The sequence below is a fragment of the Rhincodon typus genome, chromosome 18 (assembly GCF_021869965.1).
Source record: "Rhincodon typus isolate 14 chromosome 18, sRhiTyp1.1, whole genome shotgun sequence".
Lineage (NCBI taxonomy): Eukaryota > Metazoa > Chordata > Chondrichthyes > Orectolobiformes > Rhincodontidae > Rhincodon > Rhincodon typus.
Window position 1 is genome coordinate 17,950,070 of NC_063349.1, and position 21,995 is coordinate 17,972,064.

At 40.1% G+C, this 21,995-nt stretch overlaps 1 protein-coding gene across 3 annotated transcripts in view; it reads left to right on the forward strand.

The window, feature by feature from the left end:
- The first annotated feature begins 5,263 nt into the window (after positions 1–5,263).
- wnt7bb (wingless-type MMTV integration site family, member 7Bb) overlaps positions 5,264–21,995 on the forward strand; it is an 88,165-nt gene continuing 71,433 nt past the window's right edge. The window contains exons 1-2 of one of the 3 annotated variants that reach the window (XM_020523826.2): positions 5,264–5,382; positions 13,884–14,110. In XM_020523826.2, coding sequence (XP_020379415.1) covers positions 5,312–5,382; positions 13,884–14,110 — 298 coding nt within the window. In that variant the 5' untranslated portion in view covers positions 5,264–5,311. Of the gene's footprint in view, positions 5,383–12,732; positions 12,999–13,647; positions 13,728–13,883; positions 14,111–21,995 lie in introns of those variants that run through there. The other 2 variants (XM_020523819.2, XM_048607558.1) reach the window with 2 other exon arrangements.

The following is a 21,995-nucleotide window of genomic DNA, read 5'->3' on the forward strand; positions in this document are numbered from 1 at the left end:
AAGAATGAGGCGGGATCTTATAGAAACATAAAATTATGAAGGGAAGCAGGGAGGTTGTTTCCACTGGTGGATGAATCTAGAAATAAGGAGGAGCAGATTTAGAATTGAGTTGAGGAGGAACTTCTTCACCCAAAGGGTTGTTCATCTGTGGAATTCCCTGACCAGTGAAGCAGTTGAGGCTACCTCGCTGAATGTATTTAAGGCAAAGTTAGATCATTTCTTTACCGTTCAAAAAACTAAGAGTTACAGTGAGCGGATGGGTAAGTGGAGCAGAGTCCACAAAAAGGTCAGCCATGATCTTATTGAATGGCGGATCGGGCTCGACAGGTCAGATGGCCTACTCCTGCTCCTATTTCTTATGATCTTATGGCCAGAACTACACATACTCCTATAGATGTGTTCTCACCAAAGTTCTATACAATTCCATTAAGACTTCCCTGCTTTTGTAATTGTAATAGAACAGAGAACTAGAAAAATCTTATTTTCATACAAAATGCGAAGACTGCGGAATTTACTTCCAATGTTAATAACTGAGACAGAAACTATGTCATAGTCAATATACATTAGCTAAATGGTGAAGGAAGAGGAGGTTGAAGGGAAATTAGAACTTAGTGGGTAGTTATGATCATAATTATTTTTGCAGTCAAAGGGTAAACACCAAAACAGCCAGTTTCCATGCTGTAACTTCTAGTAATTTCTTTAATTAAATATTAAACTGATCCCCTTTTGGATTGCTTCAATTGGTGAATGCTGTCATTATCAAAGGAGGATTAGGAAAATCTTCTGGTGTTCTGAATGAAACCAACATGGCCATTGCTATTAATGGAATTTTGTTGTTCAGAATTTGCTGTCTATGTTATGCACATAAAAATAGAAAATGTTCTTGCTTGAGGAGTCTTTTGGAGAAGTTTTAGAGAATATTTTGAAGAAATGCAATAAGATGTGGTTTAAACATAAACTGGTCTTTTTGCTAGCCAATATATGTTAATTTTGCTGAAAGTATAAAACCAATCCTAGAATCCCTACAGTGTGGAAGCAGGCCATTCAGCCCATTGAGTCAACACCAACTGTCCAAAGAGCTCCTACCCGATCCCCATAACCCTGCATTTCCCATGGCTGATCTACCTAGCCTGCACCTCCCTGGACACTATGGGCAATTTAGCATGGCCAATCCATGTAACCTACAGAGGAAGAAACCAGAACACCTAGAGGAAACCCACACAGACATGGGGGAAGAATGTACAAACTCTACACAGTCACCTGAGGGTAGATTCAAACCTGGGTCCCTTGCACTGTGAGGCAGCAGTGCTAACCACTGAGCCATCATGCCACCCGATAGACAAAGGAACATCTCAACAATTGAATGATTGCTTAGTAAGTAGTTTAATAACACAACACAAATAAATTAATAGGCACAACTTTAATGAAGGCATTTGTTATCATGAAGAATTTTCTGTAAAATCGTATAAAACCAATCTGTTACCTATAATAGGGCCTGCATTGCACAGATGTAAAAACTTCTTGTCAGCACTGAAGTAAGAGGAATTTATGTTATTGAGCTCAAAGCTAATGTCTAATTGACAAGGAAAATTATTAACACAAATGCTTCTGAAGAAGAGAAAGAGGCTATTAACAATTAAAATTTTGTGTCATGGAGACATACCTGGGAGCCACTGTTGCTGCCGATGGTAATAGATAGAGGTAAAGTGACAAGTGAAATTTGTTGGATCCAACCCATTTGTACAGCGACGAGAGAAAGGAGATCTTACTGATTCCCCAACTTTCAGTAAAAGATTTGCATTTTGTACAGTGTTTTTCACAAGCGTCAGTTATCTCAATGCACTTTACAGGTAATGTGGTATTAAAATGTAATCAACTGTTGGAATGTGGGAAGCACAGCAGCTCACTTGTACAGAAACAGCAATTTTGAAAGAATCGGTTTTTGGGATGTTGATCGAGGGTCAAGAAACTGAGGTAACTCCCTTGTTTATCTTTGAAATAAGGCCTTGGAGTCTTTAAAAAGCACGCGAGAGCAGACGTGGCCTCAGTTTAAACTCTTACCTGAACGATCTGATAATGTAACACTGGAGGGCCAGACATGTTTTTTTTGTTGTTGTTGTTTATTGAAATATTTGTTTGTAGTTTTAAGGCGGGTGTGCTACCATCTGAGCCATAACAGACAGATCAGAGACGTTAATATGCTACGTTAATATGGTTTCGCGCTGACAGTAAAGCTTCAACTGGAAACGGCCGCGAGTAAAGTCAGCTCTCCAGAAACATCAATAAAAAGCGAGGTAAGCTATTCAATGATTTGCTTGCTAGATGGCAGTGTTAACCCACAATTAGATTTATCTTTCGCTCGAATTTCCGACACAAAAGAAAATCGCTGCAATGATGTTCTCTCACCACAGGAGGGTGCTACTTATAGTTAACAAAATCCATCTTCGTTCCACTCCCAGAAACTCAATACGCTATTACTGGGGACTGGCTTGTATGGGAAATGAGATCCTTAGATACATTTTATAACTGAGCAAACAACTGATTTGTCACAGCCAGTTGGATGGGTCAATTATTTTTCATTTCAAAAATGTCATTTAAGAATGTTTGCAGTCTTTTTCCACCTCAGCTGAGAGAAGATCTTTCCCTCAGACACTTGGCAAGTTTAAGGACTTTCGATCGGGCCGAAGAGTTTGGCCCTTCAGATCTACTAATTACTTAAAGTTCAAACACATATAGAGGTATCCCTTTACTGAATAATGAATCCAGTTAAGCTACACAAAGAAGTGGAATGTATCAATTGTGGGAAGACAGTGAAAAAAAAACCTGAACTAAGATAATTTAACAATATTGCATTAAATGAACCAGTTGTTCAGAGTGTGGAAAGGTACAGCGGTCCCCAAGAAATCTGATTCAGGTGGCCCAATAGTGATCTCAACAATCACAAAAGGAGGTGGGGTGGTAATAGGCTGGGGGCACCAATAGCTGATTTGTTGATGGGTTGGAAAAGGAGATGGCATGATCAGTCAGTGGTACAGGGCAAAAAAGGATGGTGAGATAAAGGAAGGCGTAAGGGCACTGAAATGAAAAACCGTACTGGGAGCTAAAAGGAAATGACCAGGGAGGTGCTGAAAACACATAGAATAAAGGCTGAAAGCGAGAGATAGACCAAACACAGAACGAATATTGAGGTAAAAGAAACGGTAACTACTTTAAAAACAAGTGTAAACATGAGGCAGTGAAAAATATGTGCGGCCTAACTTCCTATTGTATCTCCAGGATAAAATACTAGATATGCCTTACAGGTTCAGTTTGATCAACAATTTACGATAACAGGTAGTGATGGTGCGATATTTTTACCACGATCAGATACAAATTGCTTGAAGGAATGATTGAAAACTCTGTCAGAATCTGGGAGTTGCTGGAAGTGGTGATTTCATACAACAGCCACGCGCAGAGACACACATACAAGGGCTCACACACAGATAGACTTACAGGCGCAAATGCACACAAACGTATACAAATATACACAGATTCAAACACACAAATACATACACATCCACACAGATACACACATAAACAAGAAAGGGTTCACACAAATACTTACGCACGTACACACATATACATAGACAAAAACACACAAATGCATACACATGTATACAGGTACACACATATCCACATAGAGATACAGATAGACGTGTAAAAACAGGGTTCTCGTAATCTTTTATCTCCGTGCGTGGTCAATCTATTTTAATATGCTATTGTACAGTTTTCCTTGGGTGACTGGTATTGTTTACTCCCAAGTGGAAATTAGGTCGATGTTCTTATGTTGGGAGGCAATTTTTGTGTCAACACTCAAGATAACCGCAGGTGATGTGTGCCTGTATTCAGACGGACATCTTTTATTAGGTGATCAAGATGATGTACAATCTTTGGTTCTCTCACAGCTCCCTTCATGAAACCACTCGAGACTGGCACATGCCAAACACATGGAGTCTTTCACTATCTGCATCTGCACAGATAGTTGACGTTTGGGCAGCAATAGTCACCTCCTCGTAAACGCTCAGAAAAACAATGTTGTGTGATTTTGAACAGTATCTGCTCCATTTCATCTCGGTTATGCCCGTGAAACCAGATTGGGCCATATTGTTAAACATATTGTTAAACAAATGTGCTTGCTACCAGCATTGTCCTCTTCTTATTTCTTTCTCGGAGATGTTTCGGCAGGAAAATTCAAACTGAAGTTAATGGAAAAATAAACTCAGACTGGGTCAAATTTACATTTGATTAATTAACAAGTTGTAGCCCCGCCCCTTCCAGGCCCACATTAATCACTTTGATACAAACTGTAGAATTTAACTGATGAGATGCGTGTAAAACTTTATGGTACACATAACTACGTCTTCCCGTCTCTCCCTATATCTTGTTGTAAAGACATGGCTCTGAAATGTCAGATCTCGGATTGCTGTTCTCGACAATAGAGCTAGAGAGATAAAGCTGCGTCTTCTATATACGTAAAAAAATTGGCATTTTCTTTAACATGTTAAAAAAAAATCAGAGGAAAGCATTAAGAATCACATTTTATTGAATAGCGTTTATCTCACTCAACCTGTCACATCCTATCATTTTACTTGGCAGCGAAGGGGTTTCCAAACAAAAGTAACACGTACTTTCATGAGCTATGGGCAACAGCTTGCTTAGACACCGTTTTCCTATCTTGATTTATTAGAGGCGTATCTCTGTCTGTATCTCTCTCATTTCGCTCCTTTGTGACGAGCGTGTCGCTCTGCAGCAACCTATATCAGCAGGTAAATGGATCTCGCCAGGCGGAGGTCGATGTGAACGAGCTTCGAGATATTTTAAACCCATTCCAACTGGCGATCGTCTACAAGAACCACAGACAATTCAAAAAGATTCTAGGTAGCTGAGTACTGGAGAATTCGGGACAAGTAACAACACATGCAATGCAATGCCTGGGCAGACCTGGAATAACCCGCTGGTGTCCTCTCTTGGTTACACTGTGGAGTCAGTCTGTTTCCCTCACATTATGTGAACTGAATACAAATGGGGGAGAGATCCACATGGAATTGGAAGGATCTGAGTGTCCCATCATTGATACTGCGCGAGAGAGCAGGTTCTGCAGTGATTTGAGACTGGCCCCATCGCTGAAACTGGGTTGCTAATTCTGAAAGTGTGAGTGAGTGAGTGTGTGCGCGCGTCTGTGTGTGTGTGTGTGTGTGTGTGCGTGGCGGGGTGTTTAATTTCAACAGTATCGCACAATTTGGGCTTTCCGGCGAAACCCTGACTCTAGAACATGCACAGGAATTTTCGACGGTGGATTCTATATGTCTTCCTCTGCCTGGGTTTCATCTATGTCAAGTTAGGGTAAGTAACCAATAATCTTGGAAGGGGGAGGAGGGTACAACAATCTGGAAATGTCAACAAAACAAAAAACATTTAGAGCGAAATAGTTCAAAGTCCTGTGATATGTAAACGGGTGTGATTTCTGCAAACTATATATACATTCTGGATGACTGGATACTGAGATGACTGAGTGACACGTGTAAAGGGACTTTTTGTTCCCCTTAAATATGACGTTAGCCACCGAATGAGTTTTCATGCATCGCTTTCAAAACATAATTTTGAAAAAAATGTATCACTCGATAAGAGATCTCTAGCAGTCGGTTTCCAAAGCGTAGCGAATGTACAGGCCTGGGCAGAATCGTTGATGCTATCCATCATACATATGTGTTGAAATTATTTGACAACTGGTTTGTCTGCCCTCCTTTGATGCAACAGATTGGAGGAAAATCGAGTTTAACACGGGGAGAAGAGCGAGCAGACTTTAAACGAAAATAGGTCGAAGCTGTAGAATTGTGTGGACGAACTGACACCTGCTATTCAGTGATCAGGCTTTATTACTGTCATGCGGAGGTTTTAACTCAATAAAGAGGTTGTGCATTTATGAATATTTGCCAACTTGCCTGCCTCTGTGCCCTTATTAGTTGCAAGGCTGAGTTGTATTTCCACATTCCTCAGCACCAACCCAACAGTCCCGGTTTGTTAGAATGCGCTGCTACCTGTTATCCCCTCTGAACTCAAATACTTTTGGCTGCTGCATAGTTGTGGGATTTTGGATGAAGAATGCATAACTTTTTTTTCGACTCTGCTAATTCCCGACTGTTATAAAGAGATGATGATGCCTCCAGGATTTGGAGGGGTACAGTCAGCGGACAGGTCTGGGGGAAGGCGGAGGTGGGGGTGGAAATAGGTGTCCGGTTAGTTCCTAAAAAATCACATCACATGGAAATACTGCGAGGAAACTAGCAACGAGACACAATTTAACAGCCCGATTCAAGATCGTTACAAAAACCTCCCAATTTCCAGCTGAAACCCACACTCTAGATCCCAGGGGAATGATAGGATTTGGGAAATTAGTTCAAATTTTAACGAATAGGTCAGGATTTGCGAGCCCCCGCCATGCCTATTCCCTAACCTGGAGAACACAGCTCCCTTCTGTGGGGAAACTAACCCTTTTTGGTCAGCACCAGCTCCGAATTACCTGGATTAGATGGAATGACACGAGTGGAGCCGGTCCTAGTTGGATTTGCAGGAAATTCGGGCGGAAAGCTACGTGGTCAGGCGAGGTAGCGGCGGATCTGGGTGGATGTCGCAGGAGGAAAGTGCAGGTGACATTAACAGGTGTATGTTCCAGCGGGAGAGCTGGCTCTCGCCAGTTTTCAGAAGGGCAGAGGCCAAGCCGGGGAGGAAAAGCCGACATTTGTGCATTTGATGTGATTATTGTAGGATTGAGACCCTGCCGTTTACCGCCTGGAGTTTATTTTTCGGTTGGGGGAATGTATAGCCCAGTTTAAAGCTTTGGGCGGTGTATTCGGTGCACCGTACAGTAGGATATCCTGATTTCACACTTCCAGTCGCGAATCCACTTAAAGGCGTGGGTTGAAATACTTGCCCCGGACGGTGACGTCCATGTTACCTACAGTGACACTCAGGAATGTTAGCAGGATAATGTTACCGGGCAATATCGGCCCGGATGTTCACAGCAAGCCAGTTTCCCATTCTGGTTGCTTTCGCAAGTTGAATGAACACAAATTGGTCTTTTTACAACGCGTCTTTTTTTTTTAAGTTTTAGAAATCACTGATTGGCCACACCATACGTCTGTCCAAATGATGGCGCCCCCAGAATATCGTTCTAAATCTATGCTGGTGTGCACTCGATTTATATGCAGAAACTAGTGAGTAGATGTGCGTCAGGAAACACCAGTTGTCGTACTTAGAGAGGATGTAGTTTCCCATTCGCTTCGTTCATTGTGATGTCCATCTTTCTAAAAGGAAATTTAACCATCTTACGATTGTACTTTGCATTAAACAGGCAAGTTTATGTTTTCATTGACCGGTAGAATCTGATAATTCAAATGTGTTCATTTAATAAGGTTCATTCAATCAGCAGCTGCTATTCAGCTCACACGAACTGCAAAGAGATTATCAATCAGAAAGTTCCCAACGTTAAGGGTGGGATTTTTGCCTTTTAACGAATACCACATAGGGAATTTATTCAGATATCGAACCGGTCAATTCAATTCAATTTTTAAAAAAAACTAATCAACACGTCAAAACAATTAAAATTCTATTTAAAAATCTTTAAATTCTATATTTTAGTCAAGAATTGAGACGTGGAAATGTCTGACCCGTAAGTTCATTCACCATTTTCTGTACCAAACTTGCAGCATCCGCAGCATTTTCTATCGGATTTAGACCAAAAAAAACCCGTTTAGAACATTAAGTTTACCTTTCAGAGCGGATGGGTCACTGCAGGAAACTCTCATGTTATTATAAGAAATAATTGACAGATTGTGACCCCCCCTCCCCATTCCGTATTCTCTACCAATAGCTTCGGGGCCATATGCCAGTTTTAGCAATTCTAGCTGCGTTGACTTTAGAACGAAGTCTTATTCTGACTTGTTGTGCACTTTACAATTTAGTCACGAATCAAACTCATATTCAAGCCTCTTTTTTCCCCTGAAGGACTGTTTGTTGGACTGTCTTAAAAGTGGCTCTAATCCGTAGAAATGAAAATGTTGTTTAAAACTATTTGTTGGTAATAATGAGCCCAAATTAATTGTTTCGGTGCTTGACATGAGATCAGTGAAACTAAGCAGATTAAACTCGCAATTAGATTAGATTCTCAGACTACCTTAGGTGCACCTCAAACTATTGTACACAAACTTCACCGTCTCATGCAGGTGTTTCACTCTGGGCATTGCCTATAAAACGTCGATCATTTACAAACTGTAAATTGACTTTAATGGGCTTCATTGTTAAAGGTAATGGATAGCAAGATCCTAGAGGTAATACTAGCCAGTTCTGAAAAGATACAACAATGAAAATAGTTTCATCCATGTTACAATATATTATTCAGTAACATGCTGCTAGCCTGGCTTCTTAGAAACAATCAAATTAAAGATACGTGTTAAATCCAGCTGCAATCACACCTGGGCGCAAGTAATTCCAGAAATTGTACCTCAAATCCCCAAGGCTTTCTAACAACAAGAATGAACAGGAAGATGCGAGTTATTTGGAGTCAAAACAAACGTTCCTGTAATGATCAGTTGAGGGAGTAGTTGTACCTGAAAGTTCTATTCGGAGATGGTGAAACGTGGTGTAAAGTAGTAGACGCCTCGTCTATTAGACCAGGTGTTGAACTGCAGAGGCAACTTTCGGCGGGCCCAGAAAAATGTGTCTGTATTACTGAACTGACAACAGATTTCAAAAGCACCTATCAATTGTGACCTCGTAACCTCAAGGCCAATAAATGAACGATCAGTGCAATAAATTAAGCAATCACTGGAGCTTACTCCCTAAAGTTCTCTTCACCTTGGTGTCCTATACAAGCCACGACTTTTATTGTTACATCAAGATCATTGTATATAACCTGTCGCAATTTTAGTAGCTGAGATAACAAGGTGTAGAGCTGGATGAACGCAGCAGGCCAAGCAGCATCAGAGGAGCAGGAAAGCTGACGTTTCGGGTCTAGACCCTTCTTCAGAAAGGTCATCCAGCTCTACAACTTGTTATCTCAGATTCTCCAGCATCGGCAGTTCCCACTATCTCTGAACCAATTTTAGTAGCTGTTATTTTAATGGTAGTGTGCGTTTCGATCATTTGTATTGTTAGTGTTGTATCAAGGGTTGGCTTTACACTGGAGTAAAACATTAATTAGTTGAAGCGTCCACATCATGCTCAGATGATACCAACAACTACCTTTATTCTCCATTAATACTGCAGTTAGTCTCTCTGAACGAATATTAAGTCAGTTCTGGAATACCGTATCTGCTAGCTCTCCAGCATCCCTCACACACTGAAACATTCTATACAGGAGGCGAACACTGCCTTCTCACACATCAGACTAAAATGCACAGTGTTCGTGTTATACGGGTCACACATATAACTTAACCATTTGACTTTATACTGCAATACTTGATCTTCATTAATCCACACTAATCCATCACCAGAGGTAAACAGTATCGTTTATTTTCACACGGGCGGGGTACCATTGAGAAGAGCACGGTTAGATTACAAGTAGCTGCTTTAAAGAAGTGAATGTTCCCACAGTGTTATATCCTGACTGGAGAAACGCTGAATGCTCAACTTAGTGCTGTCCCAATACTGGTTTAGAATAAACAACCTGTGAACAGACAACGGCGTGTAATTGTTTTTATTTGATCTATTTTTCTCATCAACCTGTTCAGAAATGTTATTACACATCTCTGGAGCAGGTGGGACTTCAAACCGGACCTCCAGGTCCAGGGGTAGGGACACTACCACTGTGTCACAAGAGTTCCTCAACGGCCCAATATCATTACAAACGTAACCGAAATCTGCTGATTTTCATTTAAACGTTAACATTGACTCTGTGCGGTCGTGAAACCAGTTATACGAGACCACCCTGTCAAAATAATCTCACATTTTTAATTGGTTCAGATCAACCCTTTCAAACCATTCAGCTACATTGCCCTGTGCAATAATTTGACTGAAACCCACGTGGGAGCTCGGGAAACAGTTAGTTATCACAGGCGTGGAGAGTGATATCCGGAAACCCCTCATTTCACCAGATACCGCTGGTAACTGCACAGTTGATATTAATTCCTGTTTCTGTTCAAAGTCAAGTGTGAAGTGTTAGAGTAGAATCTGATCAATAAAGCTAGTTAGATTTTTCACCTACAACGTCTCCAATCTCAGTTTTGAGATGTTTCTTAGAGGTCTTTGTTGGCTAGTGCATGTGTTCGACCGCAGGCGGTTTGAACTGCACTGGAGGGCTGGGTTCAGAGGGATGGGCTGTTCTTGGGGTTTTTGGCTGCGCCAGGAGCCTAGCTCCAGTCAGAAGGGCTTAAAATCATACTTCACTACCAAATAACTTGGCGTATTTCAGCTTCGGCATAGGAGCAGAAGTCTGTCTCTATCTAATTTTGAGCGTTTGGAGAATGCGGACACTGTCTTCAGCTCCAAATGTTTTAGACCCTTTAAACAGGGCGTACTCTCGAATTTCCGTCAGAAACCCCATCTGTCTGCGCAGCACTGAATTTATAGTCCACTGTGTGAAATCACAATTGGCGGGGTCTGCCACTAACCCAGTCAAATCGAAGCCTCACGCTCCGCGTATTTTCGATCAATCTTATGAACTCAGTTCTGAAAACTCCGCAGCAGATGGGGCTTCGGGCCCAGGGGGCGGACATTATCACTGACCCTCATATGCGGGTTTAAGCTGAATTTTTGTATCGCCATTAGGTTGAAGCTGCGATTTGGCGATGCAAAGGTCCACTCCAAGGGAACAAGGCATTTTTGGGTTCACAAAGTAATGACTGCTGGTGAGGCTAGATTGGAACGGCCGGGGTATAACTGCAACTAGCGTGAAATAAACCTCTTAATATTTGATATGTTCGCAAAAAGTTTATAAGTTTACAAAATCCTTGAGTGGTATATCACCTTTTTTAGCGCCAGTAAAGAGCCAAGGTTTCAATCAGGTTTAAGACTTTTAAGGAAATGCAAACTCAAGTTCTACTTGCTCCAAAGTGTCACAATGTGCCTGAACAGATTGATTTTGAAATGTCTACAATCCTGTTTTACGTGTCACCTGACATTGGACTTCTGCACAGCTGAAAGCAGCACGAGTAGAATAACGAGAATAACTAACCCAAAATCAGCAAAAGAACATTCGTGCCATTCTTTAAAATGTGGCGGTAACTTTTTAATAAACCTTATATGGCGAAGCAATTCAAACATGTCCTATATCACTTCATTTACACAGTTAAAGTGGCATTTTTACTGAAAGAAGACATTGGAATGAGCTCTCATTCTCAGTTCTACCTGTATAAATCCAAGGAGTGGGGTTTAGTGAGATTTGGCACGGTGGAATCAATCTGAACACTGATAAAGGTGCACGTTTGTCTTCTGCCAAAATCTTTCAAATTAAAAGATGAACTTTATATTTCATGAAAGCTCTCCCCTGCCACTAACAGCAACAATATTTTATCAGTTCTTAACAAAGCAAAATACTGGGGATGCTGGAAATCTGAGACAAATTTAGCAAATCTGGAAGCAACTGGAGTTCTGAAGAGGAGTCAGGGACGTTAACTTTGTGTTTCTCTCTGAACCGATGCTACCGGACCTGCTGAGTTTCTCCAGCATTCTCTGTGCTTGTTTGGCAGTCTTTGTCCTAAAGGATCATTTTCAGTTTTAGGGTTGTGAGCTCTTTATCTCCAAGTAACTACACATTCTGATGTCCCCCACTGTCTAATATTTAGACGTGATGTATGCCCTATTTCCTGATATTCGCCACTGAATACACCTTTCTCATGAATCCGCGGTTGTGACATATTTTAAGTGTTGGCTCAACTGTATATGCCTACACCAGGTGTACTGTATCTCCAGGGCCTGGATTGTGTTCATTGTACTACTCGTTCACCTAAGTCTGTCAGTACAGTCAATGGAAAATGATTAAACATGATAATGTTTTGTGTCTTGAAATTCAGTCGTATTGTCAATTGTAGTCAATAAAATTAAGACAAATATTATATCGCAAGGCTTCTTGCCCCATAACAGGCCTTTTACTGATCACCGAACATCTGAGACTGTCACGTCAGTGTTGTATGCTGTACCTCAATGGCTGCAATTATCGTGCGTAGATAGATTTACATACAGAATTTATATTTGCAAAGCTCTTTTTTTCTCTCTCTTTTATGAAGGTGCATTGGATTTAACATTATCAGCAAAACGAGGTACTTGAATAAGATTAGGACTGCCATGTTAAAGTAAGGATTATCTAAGGTTTTGGAACTGTTGTTTTGGAACATAGCCTTTAAAATAACGTGTGATTATTTAAATGGAAATCTCCACATTGCAGTCTCCAAATAACATTACTGAACCCAAATGAAACTGGTTGCCACTTTAAACATGGCCAGTTTCGTTGCATTGTATCCCGTACTCAAGGCTAATCGCTGACTTCCCCTTTAAAATGTGAGGAAGCTGTTAGTGGAACTTGCCTAACTGTCTATCAGCAGATCTGAGCAATTTTCATTGTCATTTTTGCCCCATTGTGATTTGAAAGGGAGTGGGCGGATTGCAGTGGCTGGGATTAGCCTGTCTGCCCAATTGCAACAGGCGGTCTCCTGAGAGCAGATGAACTCTCACAAAACACTCAACCATTCGAACTGCAACTCCGAACAACTGCAAACCACTGCTCCGTCATGAAAGAGAGGCAAAAACACCAATCTAGCGTCAAGACACCGGACAAGACTAATTACCGAGGACTTAGACAAAGACTCAGCACACAAATAGCATCTAGCGCTCCTATTCTAATAAAACAAACAAACCCAGTAGGAGCTGGCGCAAACAGCGAACATGATCATCTTTCTATCCCGCAGTGTGCTCCTATCAATTTATTACCCGCAGATGTTTCTTATTCTCACCAGCGGAAGTTACCTGTAAGTCAGACAATCTTTTTCAATGCCTTAAAATTCTCGAGGATTTAAGTTGTACCTTCAGAGTTTAGCTTGAAAATGCTAAATACTTGGGGGAAGAGGTGCTCCGATTGCATTGTTTCTCTCTCTGGGTCTTCACCGGACGCCGGGTGTATTTACCTGTGTATTAATGCTGCGGTTTTAGCTGCCACTTTGCTGCGGTATTCACACCGCCAGTTGGTAAGTTGGTTGCCTCTCCCCCTTCACCTAAAATCTTTAAGTATCGCGTCAAATAGAGATTTACTGTGTGCGAGAGAAGGGGAAATGGAGAAAAGCACAGTGCGCTGGTAGACTGGGAGGGTTTGGCACAGCTACTCTCCACTACAGGTGGGAGTACAGTGTAGTGGAAGCTCCGGCTCGCTTTCTGAGCCTGCCTTCATTCTCTCGCCCCTCCCTTCTTGTGTTCCCAATCTCACTCTCCATTTCATCCGTTTAAACTTAATCCAAATGTCTTCTCTCTCACTCTGTGGCCTAATTATATATTTTCCCAAATCCTTCAGAAAATCTCTGGTTGCTTTTTTCTCTCTCTCTCAGGGGAAGCGGACAAAATGCGAGCTCTCGGGAACGTGCTGTGTAGTTTAACCCGTTCCTTGTGCAAGCTCCCTGTTAAACTGTAACAGGATCACTTGAATGTAAACTTTTCTGTAGATTTACGTCCACTGCAACACAACGACCGCCTGTCAGGAAGTACAGGTACAGGGGTGGCAATTCAGACACATTACCGGCATGGAAACACTGTCAATCAGATTTTGCCTGGAGGCCGCCTTAGTCAATAGTCGCGATTTGATTGGAATTGCTGCTCGGGCCGTGCGTTTTTGTGATTTGTTTTCTTTTTGCTCCCTGTTTTAGAGCCTTGTCCTCAGTGGTCGCCTTGGGAGCGAATATCATCTGCAACAAGATCCCAGGACTGGCACCCCGGCAGCGGGCGATCTGTCAGAGCCGCCCGGATGCCATCATTGTGATCGGGGAAGGGGCGCAAATGGGCATCAACGAGTGTCAGTATCAGTTCAGGTACGGCCGCTGGAACTGCTCAGCACTCGGAGAGAAAACAGTCTTCGGACAGGAGCTCAGAGTGGGTGAGTCATGGCAAATAGACCAAGTGCAGCTCTCAGTGAAATACAATGTTTTATGTCAGACTAAGGAGCCGCGTTGGAGATGAAGGCTCGTGTTTTGCTGGATTGCAGTAGATCATTGCAGTTGACCTCCCAGTGAACAGGCCGATCTGAAGGAGCGACCCTTTTGACTACTGGCCACATAGCACACACCAATTTCACTGCCTTTTGAGGCTCATTTCAAACCCTTTCTGGATATGTATCGCCAATGTTGTTATCAAAGATCTAATTTAGCATTAATATTGCACATCATAATGGATGCATGATACCCCCTATAACTGTGCCTGTTAAACCTTTTCTCAATCTGATGGCGTTTTTAATGCCTCAGACTTGGTGTAGTTCCAGAGTGAGAATTGGGAGGGGAGGTTGAAGCCCTCATAAACTATAGAGCCACCTTTTTTACCCACTGAGGTTATAGCAGCAATCCGGCCTGAGTGGATAGATGGTTAAGCCATGCCTGAGGGCACAAAAAAAACGCAAGTATTTTTCTGATGAAGGGTCTAGGCCCGAAACGTCAGCCTCTCTGCTCCTATGATCCTGCTTGGCCTGCTGTGTTCATCCAGCCCTGCACCTTGTTGTCTCGGATTCTCCAGCATCTGCAGTTCCTACTATCTCTGATTGTATTTAAAGGGACTGACGGCTATCAAAGCTGAGTCAGAGCTCATGGTCACCACTGCCGTCTTAAAGCGTGTGAACCCCAAATCCTGTCCACTTCCCATTGTTTGAGAAGCCCTCCAGTACAGAATAGAAAATTACATTGGATTATTAGCATACTGCTCTGACATGGCCCTCAAAGCCACTTGAATGACAACATACACCTGCCTCTTGACAAGAATGGGGTATTATTTTAGATATAGGAATCAATGTTGGGTATGTTCCTTCTGATAGTCAAAATAATTCTTAGGCTGCTGTCTGCATGATTTCTAAGGTACAAGATATCAAATACCACATCTACTTTGCACAAGCTAAAACTACTCATTGCATTGAGGCAAATTAATTTTTCAATAGGGTGATTTAGAAAAGTAAAAATACAGGCAGAATAATGTACAGAACCAAAAGAAATTTACAACAGCTTCATCTACTATTAGTGTTTAAGAGTACATTTTTCCCAGTTGCTTCCAACAAACTTCCAGAATCTCAAAATTTTGACCCAAATATGTAACAACCTGCTTAAAGAGTCCAGTACTCTGAATGTACATCAGCACTGTACCAAACTGCATATTCTTTTATACTTTTAATTAGTCTGAAGGCAGAATATCAATTACCATGATCAAAAGAAAAACACAACTTTTTTGATCTTAAATTACAATATAAGATGATCCACCAAATATTAATATTTAAGCTCTGAACTGTTGTCACACTTTAGTTTGACATCATCACATTAGACCAATGATGTAAACACTTATTTCAGTTACCAATCCCACAACACGCTTATTACAAATAAACCTCCATGCCCTTAAAACACTGGCTTGCACAATTTAATGTTCCTGAGGACAAGCTGTTATCTTTACAATAAAATATTAAGTGTGATGAATAAAAATTAAGCCTTTGGAAAATAGACAACTAGTCTGAAAAAAAAATAAACAAGGTATATTAATCTTAGACTGGACATAATGACAAAGTTGTCACATTCTCTCATACCAGCATAAAGGTCTCAATTTGTGAATCCCCCATCCTATTAATTCCTGTACTAAAGATGGTTGTCTCACATTTTCCTGCTGTGATCTATAGAGATTGTTGCTTACCATCAGTATAACTGCTAAAGCATTTCTAACATCCAGATGTTTTTCAAGTTTCACTTGCATCAGGCAAGATGATCTTGCATAGAATACTTCTCATATAAGAGTGATATAGAATATAACACAATCTTATGTTTTGCAAACATGTTTGACACAATACCAAATTTTCATCTCTTCTGATTTGTTTTCACCTGTGTATTTCCCCCTAGACTGATGTTATTACCATTAAATGCATTCTACAGCATGCTTCATTTGTATGATGCAAACAATCTTTACAATTACTGACCATTGTATTCTGCTTTTGATTTTTGTTGATGAGGTTGTCATGGGTTAAATGCACCCTTGACTGAATCAACACAATGTGACTAATATCAATATTTAATTTCTGGTTAACAAAGTGGGAAAATCAAACCTCTTTATATTACAGGAATCTTGTTTGCTTTGTAACAGAACAGTATCCTATTACATTTTCTTTAAACGTACAATTGTTCTAAAAGAAATGTAGAGAATAACTTAATGGAAAACTATTTCTTGACAAAGTTGCAATGGTCATACTACTTCAATGGGAACAGCTCTACGACTGAGAACAGTCTGCTTACGGTCACAGTACGTATAAATGCAGTTACTAGAGTAAGATAACATTTGGAGTTTGAAGTGAATAAACATTCCCTGTAAGATAAATGACATAAATATCGAAAAAAGTTAAAATGTTGCAGTTTTAATTCTAGAGCAAAGATGATAGTTGGGGATAGGTGATGGATATAAATTTGTTTCCTGTTCGGGTTTATGGTTTCACCTTTTACTTCTTGTCAAATATTTAATATTCAGTAGAGGTTTTGGTAATAATTTTGTCAGAAATTAAATGTGAACAATGATAATACGCAAATAAAAAATTGTCAGATGGGCTGCAAGTCCAGCATACCAACATTTCTGGCCATTTTGTACAGCTTCAGTTTGACAGAATGTCTCCACTAGTAGGAATTAACTTCCACCAAAGTTATGTTCATGAGCTACACTGTGTGCTGTAAAGATTGGGTGTTGCAGATTAATGTTATTCTTCAGCTCTATTTCACAAGACTGAGCAACTTTGGTGTCAGCAGTGAGCATTGACAGGAATGAAATGTTTGTATGGTGTGTCTGCAGAACAAAACTTTGAGCTGTGTAATTGCTTCAACTCATTAAAGACGCATTGCAAAAAATAATACATAACTATTGTATCAGAAAAATTTCTATATTAGGCAAGCACATCAAAACAGATTGCTTAAACCAGTGCAAAACCAACCTCATAGACTCATGAATCATAGGAAATTGATGTGAATGCATAAGAAATAATCTAAAATGTTCGCCACAGAAACAGTCCCTTTGAAAGAAATATAGTGGAACAAAGCCAGATGATAGATCACACTCCAAATTTTTACCACAGATACATCCTGCAATTAATTCCAGACATTTACCCACTCATTTGAAACTGCCACCTTTCAGAGGCAGAGTACCAAAACATCCAAGCCTTAGCCTTAGCCTTAGCCTCAGGCCCACCAGCCCCAAGTAACTTCTGCTGTTCATCAGGGACATCACATAATGATGCTTCATTGATTCAATGCAAGATAAGAATCCAACATTTGATTTTTACTTATGACCTTGTTTAAAGATAAATATTTTAAATACACAAGCAAAAGGCCATTGGCTAATTGGTATATGATGTCTTTAAAGGGAAAGTGTAGGAAGACATAATTAAATCTCTCTCACTGTTAGCCTTAGTACATTTTAATTAAACATACATGCTTACTGAATAACGATTAACTTTATATTAGGAGCAGATTCCTGCTTGTTGCCATTTCAATTGATGATGCCATGGTGATGATGTCTAATAACTCCAAAATGTGGAAAAATTACAGGGACAGCTGTTTCTCCGCAGACTTAACACATCACTCAGGAGAGCTTTACTCTTATTTTTCCACAATGAATGTAAGCTGCTTGGTGTCATTAAACTAAGTGGTGGCAGTTGGAGTATTGTTTCTGACATTAAAAAATGAATATTTTATTAGTATTTGAATTTCTAATATAAATAAAATGAAATATTAACATGGAAAATTGCATAGTTCTCATTTCCTTTCAGTAGCATTCAGGCTTTCTGAAATTGATCCAAAGAATGTGCCATCAGGAGTCACATGCTTAGAGTAAACAGAATCTCCAGTTCCGTCACACCACTGATGGTGAACTTTACAAGTTATTTTGCTCATTTAAAGTGACAAGAGATCAAATACGGTCATGATAGAATGGCTTTGTCTCGCCATCAATGACAAAATATCCTCAAGGTAGTATTAGCTAGGAATTTCTACTTGTGTTCTGTGCATTCAGTGTCTGTACAATAGGACATTTATCTGATATAAAGATGAACGGAAAATCCCTAACACTTTGACACTTGGAGAGAAGTATCTTGGGAATGTCCAGCTAAGGGCCATACATGATCATTTCCTTTTACTTTCTCCACAGAGCCCAAAGTCCTCTGCAAATTGGCAGCCCATTTGACATCGCTAGTGTATTTTATTTATATTCTTAGAAGGAATGTAGGTAAGGGAAACTTGAAATATGAACAGAAAATACTAGTCATTCAGCAAGTCAGGAAGAAAGTATACAAAAGAGAAAGGTAGGGTTAATGTTTCAGGGCGATTACCTAGGAAACATATGATCTACAAAACCTCTAATAAATTTTACACCCATTCTGCTCCCAAAATACCACTTACAGGTAATCTTGCTGCAATTCCCTTGCTGATCTGACATATCCCTTTTAAGACTACAGCTGAGACACTCCCTGTGAGAAAATGGTTTAAGTACACCCTGAGGTCAATATAATTGAATTAGTGAGGGATGTTTGCAGATTACCAAATGCCTAAAATGTCCCAACTCCAAGTCAGAAAAAAACACAAACTTTTCTTTCCCTTCTTAATGCTTTTGATATTTTAATGTACAATGTCTCAAAGCTAATCGATGCACTCAACTTTTATATAATTCAATAATAGCTGATTTTGCTCACCTTATTATCCTCCTTGCAAATACCACATCTCCAACTTTTCTTCACTGTCCCAAACATGATGCGTTGTCTCTCAAATCTATGCTCAACATTTCTGTAATTCTACGTTTGAATCCAGCCAATTTGGTTTCTCCTCTTACCTAGGTACTAAAATTGCTTTTGTCAAAGTAATAATTGTCATCCTATGAAAGGTAAACTAAACTTTTTCATCCTTCTGAATCCATCTTCAGCCTTTGATACAGTTGATGGTACACCATCCTTCTCTAGTGCCTCTTCATGGTCATCCAACTAAGTGAGACTGCACTGGCCTGATTCTATTGTTATCCATCTCGTCCAAGAGAGAATACTACCTTAGAATGAATGACTTCTCTTCCTACATCCATACTGTTACGTCTGGTGTGCTTCAAGGATCTGAACTCCAAGCCTTCCTATTTCCCATCTGCATGCAGCTCTCATAATATTATCCACACATGTGGTTAGTTTTCATATGTATACTAATAACATCCAGCTCTACCTCATAGCTACTTCTTTTGACTCCTTTACTGTTGTTAAATTATGAGTCAGCTTGTTCACCATTTGATATTGGATTACAAGAAATTTCCTCCAATTTGGGAAAACCAAAGCCATACTTTGAGTCTTTAACAGAAACTCCATTTCTCTATCTTGACTTAACAACTGTCTGAAGCTGATTCACACTTTTCGCAAACTTGATATCATTTTTGGCCTTGATTACACAATCATAGTATCATTCAGATTGCCTACTCAATGTCTGTAACATCACCAGATTCTAACCTTGCCTAAGCTCAGCTGATGCCTAAGCCCTTATCCCTGCCCATTTTACCTCCAGATTTGACTATTTCAACACATTCCTTGCCGTCCTCCCACATTTTATCCTTTGTAAATTTGAAACCACACAACCTTTGCTCCTCATGTCTTTACTTGCACCAAGTCCCCTTCACACATCACCCCTATGCTTGCTGATTGATATTAGTTCCTGCTCAAGCAGCACTTCTGTTTTAAATTCTCAGCCTTGTCTTCAAATCCCTGCGTGGCTTGCCCCTCACTATCTCTGGAATCTGCCCTAGCTTGCAAAGCTCTAACATATATGCTCATTAATTTGGGTCTCTTGAGCATCCCAATTTTAATTGCTGCACCACCGCTGGCAGTATCTTAAGCTGTACAGAGTCTGGAACCCCCCCACACCCCCCGATATTTCTGACTCTCTACCATGCTTTGCTGGGCAGTGACATATTGATCCATTTACTTCTATGAGATTGGGACCCAACACTTTCTTGACAGGTGTATCCTCATTTGAATGCCAGATATTGTGTAATGTTTCTAACCACAAATAAAAAATCTCTACTGTACAAATTTTATTTTGTGAATGCAATTCCACAAAGGGCTATGTGCAACTATTCCAAATAATTTCACTGACAAAAGTTAAAAAGGTAAAGTTGTCATAGTCCTCTCTGGCCATAGGGCTGCTATCTCATTTGAGAGAGTTGACTGGTTGTGGTTTAACCTACAGGTCACTATGACTCAAGTGCCAGGAGAAGTTGAGAAGGCAAGACCTTCATGGTAACCTCAGCTGTTGGGGGAATTGAGACCACACTGTTGGCATCTCTCTGAATTACAAACCTGCCATCTAGCCAACCGAGCTAACAAGAGAGGAAATTCAGGCACACATTAAACCTTTATGTCAGGGTCCAACAAAGTTATTTCTGGACACAAGTTGTTTCACAATTTTAAATTAAAAACATTTAAATGGTTTACAGTATTGATCCACCAATTTCTGTAGTTTGCTTGTTTTGCTGCTTTTCGTTCGTTTGCAAGCTTTGTCTTACTTTATCCACTCAGTGTGACACGATACAGTACATGTTTAGCAGCATGCAAAATGCATTCCATCAATCCAGCTGTTATCACAAACAGCTGAGTGATTTTTGAATATTCATGCTAAATTCCTGTCATAAATTCATAATCATACAACATAATTTTCATCATCTGGGCTGTACTTGTATATGAAACAATTTTGCAGCAGCTAGCTACTTATAGAAAAGGCAGTGAAACAAAGGTGAAGGAATAATAAATTATTGTAACTTCGATTTACTTCAGTAATAATACAATAGCAGTAAACATTTAACACCCAAAAAAGTTTATTTTTATAACATACTGAACATTATGTAATAAACATAGATCTTTCATAGGTTTGCTCATAAGTTGGATTGTCCTTACATATATAACACAGCATACAACATATTATTCTGCTGCTAATATACATCTGTTTTGCTTTAAAGGGCTAGATAAAGCTATAAAGTTTATTTTCTGTAGATATGCACAATTCTAGACAATCTAGAGATAAATTGCTGCCATTGAAGTTTTCTGATTAGCAGGCAGTTTATTGACTCTTGATGAATGGCGATTGACTGAAATGAACTTCCTCTATTTCTGCTACCGTTCGTACTGCCTTGCTAAAGAAAATCATTTACAAGTGTTTTAATCTAGGTGTAAAAATACTTAGTGATCAGTTCGGTAATATTTCAGACTTTTCACCTCTTCAGTTGCTGGAGCTCAAGCACTTGTGATAATCAATGTGTCAAGCACGACTGTGTAGATGGAAACGTGCACTGTTCAGGTACTAATATGCAAGTTTACATTGCTACACTGCACCATAAATAAATGGAAAGCCCAAAACAAGTGGTAAAAGCAAAAATGGGGCTGCTTATAGATCTGGTAGCGTGGGTCCAGTGCTGGTGGGGTATGTAATTACACATGGAGGCAGAGAGCATGACTGGTATTAAATAAATAGTTTGCATCTGATGTGGAATATAGACTGTGAACATTGAGGAGTATTGAAATTTGTATTGAGATACCTCAAATGGAACGTGGTATAGAGAGAAAAGCCTATATCTTTTGCATTTTCTAAAATATTCAATTTAAAATGTTCTGCCCTTTTGGACTCTATGCTCCACATGGAACGCCATGGAATGAGGAGAAGGAAAACCAAAGAACTATAGATCAGAGACAACAAGATGCAGAGCTGGATGAACACAGCAGGCCAAGCAGCATCATAGGAGCAGAA